The 19,822-nt window shown below is 68.7% G+C and overlaps 1 protein-coding gene across 4 annotated transcripts; it reads left to right on the top strand.

Moving 5' to 3' along the window:
* The first annotated feature begins 2,776 nt into the window (after nucleotides 1-2,776).
* Nucleotides 2,777-19,778, top strand: SLC7A8 (solute carrier family 7 member 8). 4 transcript variants are annotated; one of them, XM_075916780.2, is made up of 11 exons: nucleotides 2,777-2,793; nucleotides 9,579-9,783; nucleotides 9,863-10,014; nucleotides 10,998-11,123; nucleotides 11,491-11,644; nucleotides 12,775-12,898; nucleotides 13,042-13,145; nucleotides 13,351-13,447; nucleotides 13,587-13,736; nucleotides 18,977-19,154; nucleotides 19,417-19,778. In XM_075916780.2, exons 2-11 carry the CDS (start codon nucleotides 9,668-9,670, stop codon nucleotides 19,545-19,547), a joined length of 1,332 nt encoding a protein of 443 aa, XP_075772895.2. In that variant the 5' UTR covers nucleotides 2,777-2,793; nucleotides 9,579-9,667; the 3' UTR covers nucleotides 19,548-19,778. The 4 variants fall into 4 exon arrangements, with proteins under 4 accessions (XP_075772895.2, XP_075772893.2, XP_075772894.2 ...); XM_075916778.2 differs by lacking the exon at nucleotides 2,777-2,793 and adding an exon at nucleotides 5,376-5,613; XM_075916779.2 differs by lacking the exon at nucleotides 2,777-2,793 and adding an exon at nucleotides 7,039-8,191.
* The last annotated feature ends 44 nt before the right edge of the window (nucleotides 19,779-19,822 follow it).

Genomic DNA, 19,822 nt, shown 5'->3' with positions numbered 1-19,822 from the left:
GAGGAGAGGGGGGTTTGGGCCAGGGAGGGGCAATGGGGGGGGTAGGGAGAGGGCTGGGGCAGGGGGAGGAGTAGGGAGGGTTTGGGCCAGGGAGGGGCAATGGGGGGGGGCTGGGAGAGGGCTGGGGCGGGGGGAGGAGCAGGGAGGGTTTGGGCCAGGGAGGGGCAATGGGGGGGGGTGGGAGAGGGCTGGGGCAGGGGGAGGAGTAGGGAGGGTTTGGGCCAGGGAGGGGCAATGGGGGGGGGTAGGGAGAGGGCTGGGGCAGGGGGAGGAGTAGGGAGGGTTTGGGCCAGGGAGGGGCAATGGGGGGGGGTGGGAGAGGGCTGGGGCGGGGGGGGGAGGGGCAGGGAGGGGTGGGGGGGGTTGGGCTGGGGCAGGGAGGGGGGCAGGGAGGGGGGGGGGTAGGGAGAGGGCTGGGGCGGGGGGAGGAGCAGGGAGGGTTTGGGCCAGGGAGGGGCAATGGGGGGGGTGGGAGAGGGCTGGGGCGGGGGGAGGAGTAGGGAGGGTTTGGGCCAGGGAGGGGCAATGGGGGGGGGCAATGGGGGGGGAGGGAGAGGCTGGGGCGGGGGGAGGAGTAGGGAGGGTTTGGGCCAGGGAGGGGCAATGGGGGGGGCTGGGAGGGAGGGCTGGGGGGGGGGAGGGGCTGGGGCAGGGGGAGGAGTAGGGAGGGTTTGGGCCAGGGAGGGGCAATGGGGGGGGGGTGGGAGGGAGGGGCTGGGAGGGGCTGGGGCTGGGGGGAGGAGTAGGGAGGGTTTGGGCCAGGGAGGGGCAATGGGGGGGGGGGGAGAGGGAGGGGGGCTGGGGGGGCGGGGGGAGGGGAGGGCTGGGGCGGGGGGAGGAGTAGGGAGGGTTTGGGCCAGGGAGGGGCAATGGGGGGGTAGGGAGAGGGCTGGGGCGGGGGGAGGAGCAGGGAGGGTTTGGGCAGGGAGGGGCAGGGGAGGGCTGGGGCAGGGGGAGGAGTGGGGGGGGGAGGGGATGGGGGGGAGGGCTGGGGCGGGGGGAGAGGAGGGCTGGGGCCGGGGGGAGGGGGAGGGCTGGGGCAGGGGGAGGAGTAGGGAGGGTTTGGGCCAGGGAGGGGCAGAGGGCTGGGGCGGGGGGGGGAGGGAGGGTTTGGGAGAGGGCTGGGGCGGGGGGGGGGAGGAGCAGGGAGGGTTTGGGCCAGGGAGGGGCAATGGGGGGGTAGGGAGAGGAGCTGGGGCGGGGGGTGGGGAGGGGGGGCGGGGGGAGGGAGGGGTTTGGGCCAGGGAGGGGCAATGGGGGGAGGAGGGGAGGGTAGGGGATGGGGGGGGAGGGGAGGGCTGGGGCGGGGGGAGGGGGGCAGGGAGGGTTTGGGCCAGGGAGGGGCAATGGGGGGGGGTAGGGCGAGGGCTGGGGCTGGGGGGGGAGGGCTGGGGCGGGGGGAGGAGCAGGGAGGGTTTGGGCCAGGGAGGGGCAATGGGGGGGGGTTGGGGGGGAGAGGGCTGGGGCAGGGGGGGAGAGAGGGCTGGGGCGGGGGGAGGAGTAGGGAGGGTTTGGGCCAGGGAGGGGCAGAGGGCTGGGGCGGGGGGAGGGGGGGGGTTTGGGCCAGGGAGGGGCAATGGGGGGGGAGGGCTGGGGCGGGGGGGGGCGGGGGGAGGGAGCAGGAGAGGGCTTTGGGCCAGGGAGGGGCAATGGGGGGGGGGTGGGGGGGGGGAGAGGGCTGGGGCGGGGGGAGGAGTAGGGAGGGTTTGGGCCAGGGAGGGGCAATGGGGGGGGTTGGGAGAGGGCTGGGGCGGGGGGGAGGAGGGGCAGGGAGAGGAGCAGGGATGGGGGGAGGGGTGGGGGGGGTAGGGAGAGGGCTGGGGCAGGGGGAGGAGTAGGGAGGGTTTGGGCCAGGGAGGGGCAGAGGGCTGGGGCGGGGGGGGGTAGGGAGGGTGCAGGGAGGGGCAGGGGGGAGGAGCGGGGGGAGGGAGGGAGGGTTTGGGCCAGGGAGGGGCAATGGGGGGGGGGAGGAGCTGGAGGGGCGGGGGGAGGAACAGGGAGGGTTTGGGCCAGGGAGGGGCAATGGGGGGGGTAGGAGAGGGCTGGGGCGGGGGGAGGAGCAGGGAGGGGTTGGGCCAGGGAGGGGCAATGGGGGGGTAGGGAGAGGGCTGGGGCAGGGGGAGGAGTAGGGAGGGTTTGGGCCAGGGAGGGGCAATGGGGGGGGGGGGAGGGCTGGGGCGGGGGGAGGAGGGACAGGGAGGGTTTGGGCCAGGGAGGGGCAATGGGGGGGTAGGGAGAGGGCTGGGGCGGGGGGAGGAGCAGGGAGGGTTTGGGCCAGGGAGGGGCAATGGGGGGAGGGTTAGGAGAGGGCTGGGGCAGGGGGAGGAGTAGGGAGGGTTTGGGCCAGGGAGGGGCAATCGGGGGGTAGGGAGAGTGCTGGGGCAGGGGGAGGAGCAGGGAGGGTTTGGGCCAGGGAGGGAAGTGGGGGGTAGGGAGAGGGATTGGGGGCAGGAAAAGGAAGTGGTGGGAGGGGGAGGAGTAGGGGGTAATGGGAGCTGAAAGAAGGGCTGGAAGGGGGAGTAGAGAGGGTTATGGGTAGAGAGTGTGAGTGGGGGGCTGGGCGGGGGGAGTAGGCAGGCTTTGGGGCAGGGAGGAGAGTGTGGGGTTGGGGGGGAATGGGTAGGCTTGGGGCAGGAGGGCCCCACATGCTGTTTCACTGGGGCGGCTGAGAAGCCGGGCGATGGTGGGGTGCTGCCACCAGGGGGCAGGGCAGGCTTAGCCGTGACCCAGGCCTGTGGATCTGTCCGCAGTGGGAGGAGGGAAGAGCCCCTCCACCAGATCCCCTCCTCTTGGGTCACTGCATCTCACCCCCTCTGCAATGCCTGCACCCCTCTGGGCCTGCCAGGGTGCCCCAGGATGGGGAGGGGCTCTAGGCCCAGGTGCAGGGTCACTCTTCTCCCCCCTTTTTCTCAGCCTTAGGGGGAAAGCCTGTGTCTCCCTGACACCTCAGCTGTCTGCCCTTTGGATCCGTGGGTCCTCCCCGTCCCCCCCGCCATGGCCTTTTCTCTCTTTCCCTCCATCACTTTGTTTCCTCCATCTCTTGACTGTGGCACCTGCTTCCACAACTCAGCACATTTCCTCCCCAACCCTGCTGCCTGTGGGGGGAAAGTCCGGGCCTTGCCCCGCTATCGGCATCCTCCAGGGCCAAGTGGGGACAAAGGTTGGGAGGGAAGGAGTAACGGTGGGGGATGGGCATGTGGGAAGTGCTTCTTCCAGTCCTGGAGTGAAGGAGATGGGTGGTTTGCTGGGGAGGGGTGAATGGTGGCCTGGGGAGGGGGTGGATGGGTTCAGATGCTGTCCCCCAGAGAGAGGTGTGGAGGAAGTGAGAAGGGCGGAGAGGGGGGTACTAAGCAGGGAAGGATGCATGGATTGATGGAGGGGTCTGGGAATGGAGGGAGGGAATGTGGGAATAAGTGGAGAGACATGAGTGGAGGTGAATGGATGGTTATCTTGATGTAGCTACTCTGTGGAACTCCTTGCCACAGGATAATTATTATTCCTCCTCCCTGAGCATGTGGGACTCCCCCATCCACTAGATCTCATTGAAGGCAGATGCTGAGCCGGGCTCTCCTGGGGCTGGAGGCTGACATGGGGAGCAAGGGTTCCTAGAGAGGGCGTAGTCCCCCAATACAGGGAGGAATCGAAGCCAATGGCAGGGCTGGGGAGAGCCACCCTTGTGCTTCTAGCATGTTGTGCTCCTTCCTAGGAGGCACCTGGACAAGAGAGAGACAGAGAGAGAGAGAGAGAGAGAGAGAGAGAGGCAGAGGTGTGCTAGAAGATGGGAAGGAAGATGGAGGGATAAAAAGGAAAGGAAAAGGCGTGTGCTAAAGAAAGGAAGACAGATGGAATGAGAAAAGGAGAAAGAAAACTACAAACAGGTGGAGGGATGAAAGGAGGAAAAAGCAAGATAGAAAAGTGGAGTGATGGAAAGGAGAGGAGAAAAGGGTAGAAGTGGAGTGATGGAGAGGAGAAAAGAGTAGAAGTGGAGTGATGGAGAGGAGAAAAGAGTAGAAGTGGAGTGATGGAGAGGAGAAGGATAGAAGTGGAGTGATGGAGAGGAGAAGGATAGAAGTGGCGTGATGGAGAGGAGAGGAGAAGGGTACAAGTGGAGTGATGGAGAGGAGAAGTGGAGTGGTGGAGAGGAGAGGAGAAGGGTAGAAGTGGAGTGACGGAGAGGAGAGGAGAAGGGTAGAAGTGGAGTGGTGGAGAGGAGAGGAGAAGGGTAGGGGAGTGGAGGAGAGGAGAGGAGAAGGGTAGAAGTGGAGTGACGGAGAGGAGAGGAGAAGGGTAGAAGTGGAGTGATGGAGAGGAGAGGAGAGGAGAAGGGTAGAAGTGGAGTGATGGAGAGGAGAGGAGAAGGGTACAAGTGGAGTGATGGAGAGGAGAGGAGAGGAGAAGGGTACAAGTGGAGTGATGGAGAGGAGAGGAGAAGGGTACAAGTGGAGTGATGGAGAGGAGAGGAGAAGGGTACAAGTGGAGTGATGGAGAGGAGAGGGGAAGGGTACAAGTGGAGTGATGGAGAGGAGAGGAGAAGGGTACAAGTGGAGTGATGGAGAGGAGAGGAGAAGGGTACAAGTGGAGTGATGGAGAGGAGAGGAGAGGAGAAGGGTACAAGTGGAGTGATGGAGAGGAGAGGAGAAGGGTACAAGTGGAGTGATGGAGAGGAGAGGGAGGGATGGAGAGGAGAGGAGAGGAGAAGGGTACAAGTGGAGTGATGGAGAGGAGAGGGGAAGGGTACAAGTGGAGTGATGGAGAGGAGAGGAGAGGAGAAGGGTACAAGTGGAGTGATGGAGAGGAGAGGGGAAGGGTACAAGTGGAGTGATGGAGAGGAGAGGAGAAGGGTACAAGTGGAGTGATGGAGAGGAGAGGAGAGGAGAAGGGTACAAGTGGAGTGATGGAGAGGAGAGGAGAGGAGAAGGGTACAAGTGGAGTGATGGAGAGGAGAGGGGAAGGGTACAAGTGGAGTGATGGAGAGGAGAGGAGAAGGGTACAAGTGGAGTGATGGAGAGGAGAGGAGAAGGGTACAAGTGGAGTGATGGAGAGGAGAGGAGAGGAGAAGGGTACAAGTGGAGTGATGGAGAGGAGAGGGGAAGGGTACAAGTGGAGTGATGGAGAGGAGAGGAGAAGGGTACAAGTGGAGTGATGGAGAAGAAGGGAGAGGAGAAGGGTACAAGTGGAGTGATGGAGAGGAGAGGGGAAGGGTACAAGTGGAGTGATGGAGAGGAGAGGAGAAGGGTACAAGTGGAGTGATGGAGAGGAGAGGAGAAGGGTACAAGTGGAGTGATGGAGAGGAGAGGGGAAGGGTACAAGTGGAGTGATGGAGAGGAGAGGAGAGGAGAAGGGTACAAGTGGAGTGATGGAGAGGAGAGGGGAAGGGTACAAGTGGAGTGATGGAGAGGAGGTCTGGCTCAGAACAAAGATCCTTCTCGCCGGGCATCCTGTCTGTCGACAGTGGCCAGTGCCAGGTGCCCCAGAAGGAGGAGCGGCCGGGTACATTAAAAACAACCAACAGTCCGGCAGCACTTCACAGACTTACCGATGGCCCCGAAAGCTCGCGGCCCCACCGGCACGTTCCCACAGGCTATACGGGGCTCCCAGACCTTTTGTTGTGTTGTAAGTACCGACTAACGCGGTCCCCCCCAGCTGGGCGCAGTGAGCGTTCCGTCCCTTGCTGCCCGTTCCAGGCTTCTGACGGGTGGGAACAGCTCATTGAGTCCCCATCATTTACATGTATAGTTGGGATTGTTCTCCCCTGTGCCTTACTTTGCATGTATCGACTAACATTCGCCCCAGGACAAGACAAATGGAGCCATGAAGGAGGAAGGAACAAGACAAGTGGAAGGAGGAAAGGACGAGACAGAGAAGTGGAGCGATGTCCAGAACCAGCTGGATGGAAGGACACGACAGAAGCGGAGCGATGGGCCCTCTGGAGGAAGGAACAAGGCGGAGAAGCGGAGCGATGGGCAGTCTGGAGCAAGGAACAAGGCGGAGAAGCGGAGCGATGGGCAGTCTGGAGCAAGGAACAAGGCGGAGAAGCGGAGCGATGGGCCGTCTGGAGCAAGGAACAAGGCGCAGAAGCGGAGCGATGGGCCGTCTGGAGCAAGGAACAAGGCGGAGAAGCGGAGCGATGGGCAGTCTGGAGCAAGGAACAAGGCGCAGAAGCGGAGCGATGGGCAGTCTGGAGCAAGGAACAAGGCGCAGAAGCGGAGCGATGGGCAGTCTGGAGCAAGGAACAAGGCGCAGAAGCGGAGCGATGGGCAGGAGGAAGGAACAAGGCGGAGAAGCGGAGCGATGGGCAGGAGGAAGGAACAAGGCGCAGAAGCGGAGCGATGGGCAGTCTGGAGCAAGGAACAAGGCGCAGAAGCGGAGCGATGGGCAGTCTGGAGCAAGGAACAAGGCGCAGAAGCGGAGCATGGGCAGTCTGGAGCAAGGAACAAGGCGGAGAAGCGGAGCGATGGGCAGTCTGGAGCAAGGAACAAGGCGCAGAAGCGGAGCGATGGGCAGTCTGGAGCAAGGAACAAGGCAGAGAAGCGGAGCGATGGGCAGGAGGAAGGAACAAGGCGGAGAAGCAGAGCATGGGCAGGAGGAAGGAACCAGGCGGAGAAGCGGAGCATGGGCAGGAGGAAGGAACAAGGCGGAGAAGCGGAGCATGGGCAGGAGGAAGGAACAAGGCGGAGAAGCGGAGCGATGGGCAGGAGGAAGGAACAAGGCGGGGAAGCGGAGCATGGGCAGGAGGAGGAACCAGGCAGGGAACTGGAGGCAGGCGAGAGACGGAAAGAGAAAGGAGCGAAGAAGAACCGAAAGCGGGCTGGAGCCTGCAGAAGTGCGCTGCTCGCCCTCTGGCTCTGGGCCGGCTGGGGGAGGAGTCGGTCTGGGATCCCCGTGGGTCGCTCGCTGGGAGCCGGCGCTCCAGCTCCATGTGAGAGCAAGGAAAGGAAGGAGCCGGAGAGAAACTCCCCGCAGCGAGAACAGAGCGGGAGCGCACTCCGCGCTGGGAGGAGGGGGCGAGCGAGGCGCGCAGGGAAGCGAGAGATCCCCCTGAAGGAGCACAGCCCCGAGGGACGAGGAGTCCGTGAAAACCGGAGCGAAGGGAGAAAGCGCTCGAGCGGGAGGGGGAAGCCCAGCGAGATCAAACCGGTCTCGGGTTTCGACGCTGCGCGCTCCCCCCCTCCCCTCCGCTGGGCAGCAGGACGGAAGAGGGGAACGAGTAAACAAGGTGGAAGGACAAGTGCTGAGATTTCGGCAGCAGGGGCCCGGAGCGCCGGTTCCGGAGAGCTCACAACTGGACCGCACCAGAACCAGCGCCTGATCCGGTTCTGGGAGGAGCCCAGTTCCAGCTGTCGCCAGACCCGTGCCAGGGACAAAACTGGATCTGTTCTAGGCGACACACGCTCAGAAGTGGTGTGAGAGGGAACCGGACCTGCATGCCTGGCATCCGAACCAGAGGTCCCAAATCAGTCTGGCTGTAAGTGTACTGGATCCAGAGAGTGAAACAGAAGAATCCCTTTCTAGAGATCACAGTCCAGAACCAGCTGGCTTCTAGGGGATCTGGACCCGAACAGAGACAGGGCTGGTCCAGTTCCAGGCGCTCCAGAACCGGAGAGATAACTAGCTGCGTTCTAGGGATCCAGACCCAGAAAAACAACAACCCCTGTCCCAGGGACTCTAGAAACAGCTGGGCTCTAGAGGATCGGGTCCCAGAACCAGCACAATTCCGGGGACACCAGAACCATCTGGGTTCTAGTGGATTGGAGTCCAGACGAACAGGCAGAACTGCCCTGGTTCTGGGGGACTGAAGCCTAGAATCAAGAAGATGGAACCGGCTGGGTTCTAGGGAGCCGGAGCTCAGAACCAGACCCGCAGGGAGATACGCAGAACCTCACCAGTTCTAAAAGATCCGAGTCCAGGACCAGACCACTCTGGGTTTAGATCTGAGTCCAGAACCAGCCCAGTCCCCAGGTGTTCCTGTCCAGAACCAGTGACTCCGAACTGACCCAGTTCTAGGACCCAGCTGGCCCCGGCTCCCCTCCGGACCGGTTCCCCCGTCTGCTCCGGTTACCTACCATGGAGGAGGGTGCGCGGCGCCGGGGTGGTTCCGAGAAGGCCTCGGATGGCCCAGATCAGCCCGCGAAGGGTGGTGTGGGCCTCAAGAAAGAGATTGGGCTGGTGAGCGCCTGCGGCATCATTGTAGGTGAGTGGGGGGGTGGCGTGCAAGAGGACTCTAACTCTGACCCCAAGGGCTGCTGGGGTCCCCCCCTTTCCTGCTGTGCCTCCTTCCTCCTTGTTCCCCCTCCTTCCTCTCCATCTTCCCTCCCCCACCTCCGCCTGCCTGCCTCTATAAATAGCTGTGAGCTGCCTGTCACCTCGTGGGCCTGTTGTTCTGATCCAGTTAGTGCTCCACCTCCAGGCAGCCCCAGTGCCCCCAGCCTGTCCCACAGCCCCTCACTGGCAAGGGGCCCCACCCCAGCTCTAGCCGCAGCTCGGTGCCAGGCGAGGGGTCCCCATGTAACCGGCCCTCATGCACACACCCCAGAGCCAGCTGCATGCCAGCCCTGGGCGAGGGGTCCCGCTATAGCTGAGCCCCCACACCCCAGGGCAGAGCCAGCCACCCGAGCCTGCAGTCCAGGGAGTGGGGGTGGGGGTGGGGGTGTTTTCCACGCGGATGGATCAGCGCCATGGAGCGTGAATTTCTGGCGGCTCCATTAATCCTGCTCCAGATGGCTCTGCTCAGCAGGTGCCCGGAGACGCCAGCGCTTGTGGGGGGGCTGGGGGGTTCAGAGACAGCCCCAGCCCCTTGCTTACCCCCTGTACTCCCTGCCCTCGGCTCCCCCCAGCTCTGCGGGTGACCCTCGCTCCTAGCCCCTGCCAGCCCAGCCCTTCCCCCCACTGGGTCAGAGTCCCTCCCCAGGGCCCAGTTTATGGGGAGAAATCTAACCTGATAAGATTGCAGGTAAGGACTCTGCTCGGCTCCTCCCGTCGCAGCGTCCCTCCCTCCTCCCCAGCTGCCCCCCCCCCATAGCTCCCCCTGGTGGAGTGCCCCCTTCCCTGCCCTGCTGGCCAAGAGGCAGGGCTGCGAGTCGGGAGTGAAGAGCAGCCTCCCCCCACTTGTGATGCTGTTCGGGTTGCCAGGGCAATGGTTAACGAAGGGCTGGTTGCTGACGAGGGGATTAGTTCTGTCTGGAAGCCCCCCCCATTCCGCAGGCCCTTTGCCCCCCAGCCCTGCGCCGCCCCTTGTAGTGCTGTCTGCTGCATCCCCTCCCAGATGCTCCACCACCCCCGCACGTTGGCTCCCACCCACAGCCGCAAGATTTTCATTTGCTAATGAGCCCATGGAGCCAGGAAAAGGTGGCAGGGATGGTGAGAGAGCCGGAGGCGGGGGAGAGGGGTGGCTATAGGCCAGGCAGGAGTGAATGGAGAGTGTGGTCATTAGGCTCCAGAGTGAACACCCTCCCTGCTTCCCCCCCTCGCCCTGAGCTGCAGGGGGCAGTTCAGTGTCTCTGAGCAACCGGCCCAGGCTCCCAGCAGCCTCAGGCAGCACCGGAGCCGCCTCTCACCCCGTCCCTGCCTCTCTCCCCCAGGGAACATCATCGGGTCGGGGATCTTCGTGTCCCCGAAGGGCGTGCTGGAGAACTCGGGCTCCGTGGGGCTGGCGCTGCTGGTGTGGCTCATGACGGGGCTGATCACGGCCGTGGGGGCGCTGTGCTACGCAGAGCTGGGCGTCACCATCCCCAAGTCCGGTGGCGACTACTCCTACGTCAAGGACATCTTCGGGGGGCTGGCCGGGTAAGGGGGCCGGGCTCTGGGGGGCAGGCCGGGGGCCCGCAGGGGGCCGGAGCCCTGCTCACCGCTGCTGTGCCCGCAGGTTCCTGCGCCTGTGGGTCGCGGTGCTGGTCATCTACCCCACCACCCAGGCCGTCATCGCCCTCACCTTCGCCAACTACGTGCTGCACCCGCTCTTCCCCACCTGCCTGGTGCCTGAGGGCGGGCTCCGCCTGCTGGCGGGGGTGTGTCTGCGTGAGTATCTGCCCCTGCCCCTGCCCGACCCCCGGGGTCAGCCGGGGACTGGGGCCCGCACCCGCTGCAGGCGCTGAGTCAGCGCTGGCTCAGCAGGAAACGCTGGGCCGGCGTGTTTGTGTCCTGTCTCCTGGCAGCCCCCTGGGCGGGGATCAGCCGGCAGGGCGGGGCTGGCAGAGGCTGTGGGTGGGGAGTGCGGGGGGACTCTGAGCTGTGCCTATCTGAGCCCAGTGACGGGGGACTGGAGCCAGCCCCCTAACTGGGGGGGCAGTGACCCCATTATCCAACCCAGCGAGGCCCCACCAGCCTAACGAGAGCCCCTGGTGACACCATTGAGCCCTGGGGAGGGGCTTCCTGGGGAAATCCTGCGCCCGTGACCTGGGGAGGCTGTGTGGGGCCCAGCTGATTCCCCACCGTGTTGACTGAGCCCCCCGTCAGAGGGCAGGGTCCCTGGGGGTGCCCCCGACCGGACTGGAGGGTTCTCGGGGGACAGCGGGGTGCTGGGGGTGTGCGGTCAGCTGACTGGCTGTGGCAGGGGCTGGGTGGGGGGTTGTTTACACCCTGAGCAGGGCCGGGATACCCCTCCCCGCTCTGTCCCGGTGTCGGATTCCAGGCTGGGGGGCAGGGACAGACGGGGTATGGGGGGGGGAGAGATCAGCTGTTTTGGTCCAATTCTGGGCCTAGCGCCAGCGGCTCCCAGCCTGCCGCTCCCCTCCCCCTTGTTTTCCTCCCTGCCTGCCCCACGGGGAGCCACTTCCTCCCTGCACTGGCCAGGGCCGAGCGGGCGCCCGGGACACTGCTCAGTGGGGCAGCTGAGCCCAGCGACCACGCCGCCCCTCCGCCCAGCCCTCGCCCTCCAGAGCCGGGCGGCTGGGCGCGGGGGCCAGCCCTCCATGGCCACAACAGACCCGGTTATCTCCCGGCGGGGCGGGGCTGGCCTTGGGGGGCGGGGGAGCCCTGCGCTGAACCCCCTCTGCCCGCAGTGCTGCTGACGTGGGTGAACTGCGCCAGCGTGCGCTGGGCCACGCGGGTGCAGGACGTCTTCACGGCCGGGAAGCTGCTGGCCCTGGCCCTCATCATCGTCATGGGCATCGTGCAGATCTGCAAGGGTGAGTCGCGCGGGGCAGGCCGGGCGCGGGGCACCTGCCAGCTGAGCGCCCCACCGGGGGAGGGGTCTAGGCGGGACACGGGGGGCACCTGGCAGGCTGGGCACTGGGGCGGCTGGCGGGTGGGCGGGGCACCTGCCAGCTGAGCGCCCCACCGGGGGAGGGGTCTAGGCGGGACACGGGGCACCTGGCAGGCTGGGCACTGGGGCGGCTGGCGGGGGGGCGGGGCACCTGCCAGCTGAGCGCCCCACCGGGGGAGGGGTCTAGGCGGGACACGGGGGGCACCTGGCAGGCTGGGCACTGGGGCGGCTGGCTGGGGGGCGGGGGGCAGCGTGCTGCGAGCCGGCGCGACGGTGCGGCCCATCCCCAGGGCAGTACTACTGGCTGGAGCCGCGCCACGCCTTCGAGGCCTTCGTGCCGGTGGACGTGGGGCTGGTGGCGCTGGCCTTCCTGCAGGGCTCCTTCGCCTACGGCGGCTGGAACTTCCTCAACTACGTCACTGAGGAGCTGGTCAACCCCTCCAGGTCAGCGCGAGCGCGGCGCCGGGACCCTCCCCCTCCTCCTCCCCCGCCAGCAGCGCCCCGCCGGGGACCCCCTCCCTCTCCCCCAGCGCCCCGCCAGGGACCCCTCCCTCATCTGCAGCGCCCCGCCAGGGACCCCCTCCCTTTCCCCCAGCGCCCAGCCGGGGACCCCTCCCTCATCTGCAGCGCCCCGCCGGGGACCCCCTCCCTCATCTGCAGCGCCCCGCCGGGGACCCCCTCCCTCATCTGCAGCGCCCCGCCAGGGACCCCCTCCCTCATCTGCAGCACCCCGCCAGGGACCCTCTCCCTCTCCCCCAGCGCCCAGCCGGGGACCCCTCCCTCATCTGCAGCGCCCCGCCGGGGACCCCCTCCCTCATCTGCAGTGCCCCGCCGAGGACCCCCTCCCTCTCCCCCAGCGCCCCGCCGGGGACCCCCTCCCTCTCCCCCAGCGCCCCGCCAGGGACCCCCTCCCATGCCAGCAGCGCCCAGCCAGAGGACCCCTGCCCCGGTGCCCAACTGGGGACCCCCTCCCATGCCAGCAGCGCCCCGCCGGGGACCCCCTCCCTTTCCCCCAGCGCCCCACCGGGGATCCCCTCCCTCATCTGCAGCGCCCCCCCGGGGACCCCCTCCCTCATCTGCAGCGCCCCGCCGAGGACCCCCTCCCTCTCCCCCAGCGCCCAGCCAGGGACCCCTGCCCTGGTGCCCAACTGGGGACCCCCTCCCATGCCAGCAGCGCCCTGCCGGGGACCCCTCCCTCATCTGCAGCGCCCCACCGGGGACCCCCCTGTTGGCATGGACCCCCCCCAGTGCCCAGCCGGGACCCCGTCCCTCTTCCCCAGTGCCCAACTGGGGACCCCCTCCCATGCCAGCAGCGCCCCGCCGGGGACCCCCTCCCTCGTCTGCAGCGCCCCGCTGGGGACGCCCTCCGCTGTCGGCAGCGTCCTGCCGGGAACCCACCCCCCAGTGCCCAGCCAGGACCCCTCCCCCAGCTCCCCACCTGGGACCCCCGGGGTCTGGGCACATCAGACACTCCTCTCCTGGGGGTCCCAGTGCCTCCCACTGGGTGATCCTAGTCTGCCTGGGGGGGCCCTGGCATGTGGGCGGCTGCACGGACTCACTCTGCCCCTCCCCAGGAACCTGCCGCTGGCCATCTTCATCTCCATCCCGCTGGTCACCTTCATCTTTGTCTTCGCCAACGTGGCCTACGTCACCGCCATGTCGCCCCAGGAGCTGCTGGCCTCCAACGCCGTGGCTGTGGTGAGCCCCGCCCCCCCCAAACAGCCCCCAGCCCCGCCAGCAAGGCCTCCGTCTCCACCGCTCGTCCCAGGAGCCGCTGCCCTGGCCCCGCCCCCTGCACGGAGCCTTCCCACTCACTTCCGACTCCTCCCTCTTCCCCCCAGACGTTCGGGGAGAAGCTGCTGGGTGTCATGGCCTGGATCATGCCCATCTCCGTGGCCCTGTCCACCTTCGGGGGAGTCAACGGCTCCCTCTTCACCTCCTCCCGGTAAGTGACCCCATCCCAGCCTGCCCGCCAGGCCCAGAGCCGCATTCCCTGCAGCCCGGTGTTCACCCTGAACCCTACTGATGGCACAGATGGCCACGCCCACTGACCCCAGGCCTGCTCTGCTCTCCCCCCACCCACAGCCATGCCTGCCAAGCCCAGACCCTCCCCCTTCCAGCCCCACACCTACTTCTCCCCTCCCCCGCAGGCTGTTCTTCGCAGGAGCCCGTGAGGGCCACCTCCCCAGTGTGCTGGCCATGATCCATATGCAGCGCTGCACCCCCATCCCCGCTCTGGTCTTCACCGTGAGTCACTGGTGCCTGCTGGGGGCGGGATTTCAGGCAGGGGGTGGAGCTTGGAGAATGGGGCAGGGGCGGGGCTTATGCACTGACAAGGGGTGGGATTTCGGAATGGCCCCGCCCCCACGGCCTCCCCTCTCCACAGTGCCTGTCCACCCTGCTCATGCTGGTGACCAGCGACATCTACACCCTCATCAACTACGTGGGCTTCATCAACTACCTGTTCTACGGGGTCACCGTGGCCGGGCAGATCGTGCTGCGCTGGCGGCAGCCGGACATGGTGCGCCCCATCAAGGTGAGCCCCCCCTCGTCCCGTCCCACTGAGTTCACGCCCCCCCCCGTCTGGCCCACCCCATCAAGGTGAGCCCCGCCCCCGCCTCCCGTCACGGTGAGCCCCCCCTCATCCCGTCCCACTGAGTTCACGCCCCCCCGTCTGGCCCGCCCCATCAAGGTGAGCCCCGCCCCCGCCTCCCGTCACGGTGAGCCCCCCCTCGTCCCGTCCCAGTGAGTTCACGCCCCCCCGTCTGGCCCGCCCCATCAAGGTGAGCCCCCCCTCGTCCCGTCCCACTGAGTTCACGCCCCCCCCGTCTGGCCCACCCCATCAAGGTGAGCCCCGCCCCCGCCTCCCGTCACGGTGAGCCCCCCCTCGTCCCGTCCCAGTGAGTTCACGCCCCCCCCCCGTCTGGCCCGCCCCATCAAGGTGAGCCCCGCCCCCGCCTCCCGTCACGGTGAGCCCCCCCTCGTCCCGTCCCAGTGAGTTCACGCCCCCCTGTCTGGCCCGCCCCATCAAGGTGAGCCCCGCCCCCGCCTCCCGTCACGGTGAGCCCCCCCTCGTCCCGTCCCAGTGAGTTCACGCCCCCCTGTCTGGCCCGCCCCATCAAGGTGAGCCCCGCCCCCGCCTCCCGTCACGGTGAGCCCCCCCTCGTCCCGTCCCAGTGAGTTCACGCCCCCCCGGTCTGGCCCACCCCATCAAGGTGAGCCCCGCCCCCGCCTCCCGTCACGGTGAGCCCCCCCTCGTCCCGTCCCAGTGAGTTCACGCCCCCCCCGGTCTGGCCCGCCCCATCAAGGTGAGCCCCGCCCCCGCCTCCCGTCACGGTGAGCCCCCCCTCGTCCCGTCCCAGTGAGTTCACGCCCCCCCGGTCTGGCCCACCCCATCAAGGTGAGCCCCGCCCCCGCCTCCCGTCACGGTGAGCCCCCCCTCGTCCCGTCCCGTCCCGTCCCAGTGAGTTCACACCCCCCCCCTCGTCCCGTCCCGTCCCAGTGAGTTCACGCCCCCCCGTCTGGCCCACACCATCAAGGTGAGCCCCGCCCCCGCCTCCCGTCACGGTGAGCCCCCCCGTCTGGCCCGCCCCATCAAGGTGAGCCCCGCCCCCGCCTCCCGTCACGGTGAGCCCCCCCTCGTCCCGTCCCAGTGAGTTCACGCCCCCCCGTCTGGCCCGCCCCATCAAGGTGAGCCCCGCCCCCGCCTCCCGTCACGGTGAGCCCCCCCTCGTCCCGTCCCAATGAGTTCACGCCCCCCCGTCTGGCCCGCCCCATCAAGGTGAGCCCCGCCCCCGCCTCCCGCCACGGTGAGCCCCCCCTCGTCCCGTCCCAGTGAGTTCACGCCCCCCCGGTCTGGCCCACCCCATCAAGGTGAGCCCCGCCCCCGCCTCCCGTCACGGTGAGCCCCCCCTCGTCCCGTCCCACTGAGTTCACGCCCCCCCCCGTCTGGCCCACCCCATCAAGGTGAGCCCCGCCCCCGCCTCCCGTCACGGTGAGCCCCCCCTCGTCCCGTCCCACTGAGTTCACGCCCCCCCCCGTCTGGCCCACCCCATCAAGGTGAGCCCCGCCCCCGCCTCCCGTCACAGTGAGCCCCCCCTCGTCCCGTCCCGTCCCGTCCCGTCCCAGTGAGTTCACACCCCCCCCCTCGTCCCGTCCCGTCCCAGTGAGTTCACGCCCCCCCGTCTGGCCCGCACCATCAAGGTGAGCCCCGCCCCCGCCTCCTGTCACGGTGAGCCCCCCCTCGTCCCGTCCCACTGAGTTCACGCCCCCCCCCGTCTGGCCCGCCCCATCAAGGTGAGCCCCGCCCCCGCCCCCGCCTCCCGTCACGGTGAGCCCCCCCTCGTCCCGTCCCGTCCCGTCCCAGTGAGTTCACGCCCCCCCCCGTCTGGCCCGCCCCATCAAGGTGAGCCCCGCCCCCGCCTCCCGTCACGGTGAGCCCCCCCTCGTCCCGTCCCAGTGAGTTCACGCCCCCCCGGTCTGGCCCACCCCATCAAGGTGAGCCCCGCCCCCGCCTCCCGTCACGGTGAGCCCCCCCTCGTCCCGTCCCAGTGAGTTCACGCCCCCCCGGTCTGGCCCGCCCCATCAAGGTGAGCCCCGCCCCCGCCTCCCGTCACGGTGAGCCCCCCCTCGTCCCGTCCCAGTGAGTTCACGCCCCCCCGGTCTGGCCCGCCCCATCAAGGTGAGCCCCGCCCCCGCCTCCCGTCACGGTGAGCCCCCCCTCGTCCCGTCCCAGTGAGTTCACGCCCCCCCGGTCTGGCCCGCCCCATCAAGGTGAGCCCCGCCCCCGCCTCCCGTCACGGTGAGCCCCCCCTCGTCCCGTCCCGTCCCGTCCCAGTGAGTTCACACCCCCCCCCTCGTCCCGTCCCGTCCCAGTGAGTTCACGCCCCCCCCGTCTGGCCCACACCATCAAGGTGAGCCCCGCCCCCGCCTCCCGTCCCGGTGAGCCCCCCCTCGTCCTGTCCCGTCCCACTGAGTTCACGCCCCCCCCCGTCTGGCCCGCCCCATCAAGGTGAGCCCCGCCCCCGCCCCCGCCTCCCGTCACGGTGAGCCCCCCCTCGTCCCGTCCCGTCCCGTCCCAGTGAGTTCACGCCCCCCCCGTCTGGCCCGCCCCATCAAGGTGAGCCCCGCCCCCGCCTCCCGTCACGGTGAGCCCCCCCTCGTCCCGTCCCAGTGAGTTCACGCCCCCCCGGTCTGGCCCGCCCCATCAAGGTGAGCCCCGCCCCCGCCTCCCGTCACGGTGAGCCCCCCCTCGTCCCGTCCCAGTGAGTTCACGCCCCCCCGGTCTGGCCCGCCCCATCAAGGTGAGCCCCGCCCCCGCCTCCCGTCACGGTGAGCCCCCCCTCGTCCCGTCCCAGTGAGTTCACGCCCCCCCGGTCTGGCCCGCCCCATCAAGGTGAGCCCCGCCCCCGCCTCCCGTCACGGTGAGCCCCCCCTCGTCCCGTCCCGTCCCGTCCCAGTGAGTTCACACCCCCCCCCCCTCGTCCCGTCCCGTCCCAGTGAGTTCACGCCCCCCCGTCTGGCCCGCACCATCAAGGTGAGCCCCGCCCCCGCCTCCCGTCACGGTGAGCCCCCCCTCGTCCCGTCCCAGTGAGTTCACGCCCCCCCGTCTGGCCCGCCCCATCAAGGTGAGCCCCGCCCCCGCCTCCCGTCACGGTGAGCCCCCCCTCGTCCCGTCCCAGTGAGTTCACGCCCCCCCGTCTGGCCCGCCCCATCAAGGTGAGCCCCGCCCCCGCCTCCCGCCACGGTGAGCCCCCCCTCGTCCCGTCCCAGTGAGTTCACGCCCCCCCGTCTGGCCCGCCCCATCAAGGTGAGCCCCGCCCCCGCCTCCCGTCACGGTGAGCCCCCCCTCGTCCCGTCCCAGTGAGTTCACGCCCCCCCGGTCTGGCCCACCCCATCAAGGTGAGCCCCGCCCCCGCCTCCCGTCACGGTGAGCCCCCCCTCGTCCTGTCCCGTCCCACTGAGTTCACGCCCCCCCCCGTCTGGCCCACCCCATCAAGGTGAGCCCCGCCCCCGCCTCCCGTCACGGTGAGCCCCCCCTCGTCCCGTCCCACTGAGTTCACGCCCCCCCCCGTCTGGCCCACCCCATCAAGGTGAGCCCCGCCCCCGCCTCCCGTCACGGTGAGCCCCCCCTCGTCCCGTCCCACTGAGTTCACGCCCCCCCCCGTCTGGCCCACCCCATCAAGGTGAGCCCCGCCCCCGCCTCCCGTCACAGTGAGCCCCCCCTCGTCCCGTCCCGTCCCGTCCCGTCCCAGTGAGTTCACACCCCCCCCCTCGTCCCGTCCCGTCCCAGTGAGTTCACGCCCCCCCGTCTGGCCCGCACCATCAAGGTGAGCCCCGCCCCCGCCTCCTGTCACGGTGAGCCCCCCCTCGTCCCGTCCCACTGAGTTCACGCCCCCCCCCGTCTGGCCCGCCCCATCAAGGTGAGCCCCGCCCCCGCCCCCGCCTCCCGTCACGGTGAGCCCCCCCTCGTCCCGTCCCGTCCCGTCCCAGTGAGTTCACGCCCCCCCGTCTGGCCCGCACCATCAAGGTGAGCCCCGCCCCCGCCTCCCGTCACGGTGAGCCCCCCCCCGTCCCGTCCCGTCCCAGTGAGTTCACGCCCCCCCCGTCTGGCCCGCACCATCAAGGTGAGCCCCGCCCCCGCCTCCCGTCACGGTGAGCCCCCCCTCGTCCCGTCCCGTCCCAGTGAGTTCACGCCCCCCCCGTCTGGCCCGCACCATCAAGGTGAGCCCCGCCCCCACCTCCCGTCACGGTGAGCCCCCCCTCGTCCCGTCCCGTCCCGGTGAGTTCACGCCCCCCCCGTCTGGCCCGCACCATCAAGGTGAGCCCCGCCCCCACCTCCCGTCACGGTGAGCCCCCCCTCGTCCCGTCCCGTCCCGGTGAGTTCACGCCCCCCCGTCTGGCCCGCACCATCAAGGTGAGCCCCGCCCCTCGTCCCATTGCGTCACAGTGAGGTCACGCCCCCCCGCCTGGCCCACCCCATCAAAGTGAGCCCCGCCCCTCGTCCCATCGCGTCACAGTGAGGTCACGGCCCCCCGCCTGGCCCACCCCATCAAAGTGAGCCCCGCCCCTCGTCCCATCGCATCACAGTGAGGTCACGCCCCCCCGCCTGGCCCACCCCATCAAAGTGAGCCCCGCCCCTCGTCCCATCGCGTCACAGTGAGGTCACGCCCCCCCGCCTGGCCCACCCCATCAAAGTGAGCCCCGCCCTTCATCCCATCACGTCACAGTGAGGTCACGCCCCCCCGCCTGGCCCGCCCCATCAAGGTGAGCCCCCCCCTCGTCCCGTCCCGTCAGTGAGGTCACGCCCCCCCGCCTGGCCTGCCCCATCAAGGTGAGCCCGCTCCCTCATCCCGTCCCATCAGGGTGAGCCCTCCCCGGCCCTCTGCCCCGCACTGGCCTGCCCCATCCAGGTGACCCCTGCCCCCCCTCCGGCAGCCCACCCCATACCGGTGAACCCACTCCCCCGCCTGGTCTGCCCTATCAAGATGAGCCCCCCTCCCCCCGCCTGACCCATCCCATCAGGGTAAGCCCCCCTCCCTCTGTGGCCTGCCCCATCCAGGTGAGCCCCCCCCACGGCCCTCCCGCCCGCACTGGCTCTGCCACGGCCCAGCCCATCCAGGTGAGCCACCCCCCCGCAGCCCGCCACGTCCCATGGCCCTCCCCCCACGCCATCCAAGTGAGCCCCCCTGCCCTCCCGCCTGATCAAGGTGAGACCCGCCCTGGGTGCCCCTCCCACTGCGCCTCCTGCCCCCGCTAAGCCCCCTGTCCCCACAGGTCAGCCTGTTCTTCCCCGTGATCTACCTGCTCTTCTGGGCCTTCCTGCTCATCTTCAGCCTGTGGTCGGAGCCGGTGGTGTGCGGCGTGGGGCTGGCCATCATGCTCACCGGGGTGCCCGTCTACGGGCTGGGTGTGGCCTGGCGCCGCAAGCCTCCTGCCGTCTACACCTGCCTGGGTAAGTGGGCTGGCCGGGGGGCAGGGGCACAGGGCTTGGGGGGACAGCCGGCCAGGCGCAGGGTAGGGACGGGAGGGGGAAGAGGGACAGCTGGCTAGGGGTGGGGAAGGGAGCGTCTGTCTGGAGGGCGGCGGAAGGGCCACGCCCCCCGTTCTCTAACCCCCCGTCTCCCCCAGCTGGCTAGGGGTGGGGAAGGGAGCGTCTGTCTGGAGGGCGGCGGAAGGGCCACGCCCCCCGTTCTCTAACCCCCCGTCTCCCCCAGCGGCAGTGACGCGAGTGACCCAGAAGATGTGTGGGGTGGTGTACCCCGAGATGGAGTCCCCCGACCCCGAGTGCACCGAGCAGCTGGAGCCCATGTGCCAGGCCAGGGACCCCGATCGGCCCCACGACTGAGCCCCTCACCCTGCCATGGACTGTGCCCCATGGTGCCCACCCTGCCTCTGGCTCTGCTCCCCGCAGACCCCTCTCTGCCCCCCTCCCCCAGCGCCCCCCGCTGGCAGAGGCGCGCCCTGGCAGGGGCAGATGCCTTAACCGTTCTCTGGCCCCGACGGCCGGGCCCCGACTTTGTGGCCTTTTCCATTGTTTGTCTCTGGTTTTTGATGTAATAAATTAAAGTGACCTCGCCATGTGGAGCCTGCCTGGGGGCTGGGGAGGGTGAGAGTGGGGGC

The sequence above is a fragment of the Pelodiscus sinensis genome, chromosome 30 (assembly GCF_052426305.1).
Source record: "Pelodiscus sinensis isolate ZL-2025 chromosome 30, ASM5242630v1, whole genome shotgun sequence".
Taxonomy (NCBI): Eukaryota; Metazoa; Chordata; order Testudines; family Trionychidae; genus Pelodiscus; species Pelodiscus sinensis.
The sequence above is the reverse complement of the archived record's forward strand: the minus strand, read 5'-3'. Positions and strand labels throughout refer to the sequence as shown.

Excerpts from the sequence above, each read along its gene's own strand:
- SLC7A8 (XM_075916778.2), top strand. The coding sequence starts at position 5,391 with ATGGAGAGGAGGTCTGGCTCAGAACAAAGATCCTTCTCGCCGGGCATC. Across the intron at positions 9,784-9,862 it reads ATCTTCGGGGGGCTGGCCGG|GTTCCTGCGCCTGTGGGTCG; the intron begins GTAAGGGGGCCG and ends CTGTGCCCGCAG. Across the intron at positions 13,146-13,350 it reads TCCCTCTTCACCTCCTCCCG|GCTGTTCTTCGCAGGAGCCC; the intron begins GTAAGTGACCCC and ends CCTCCCCCGCAG.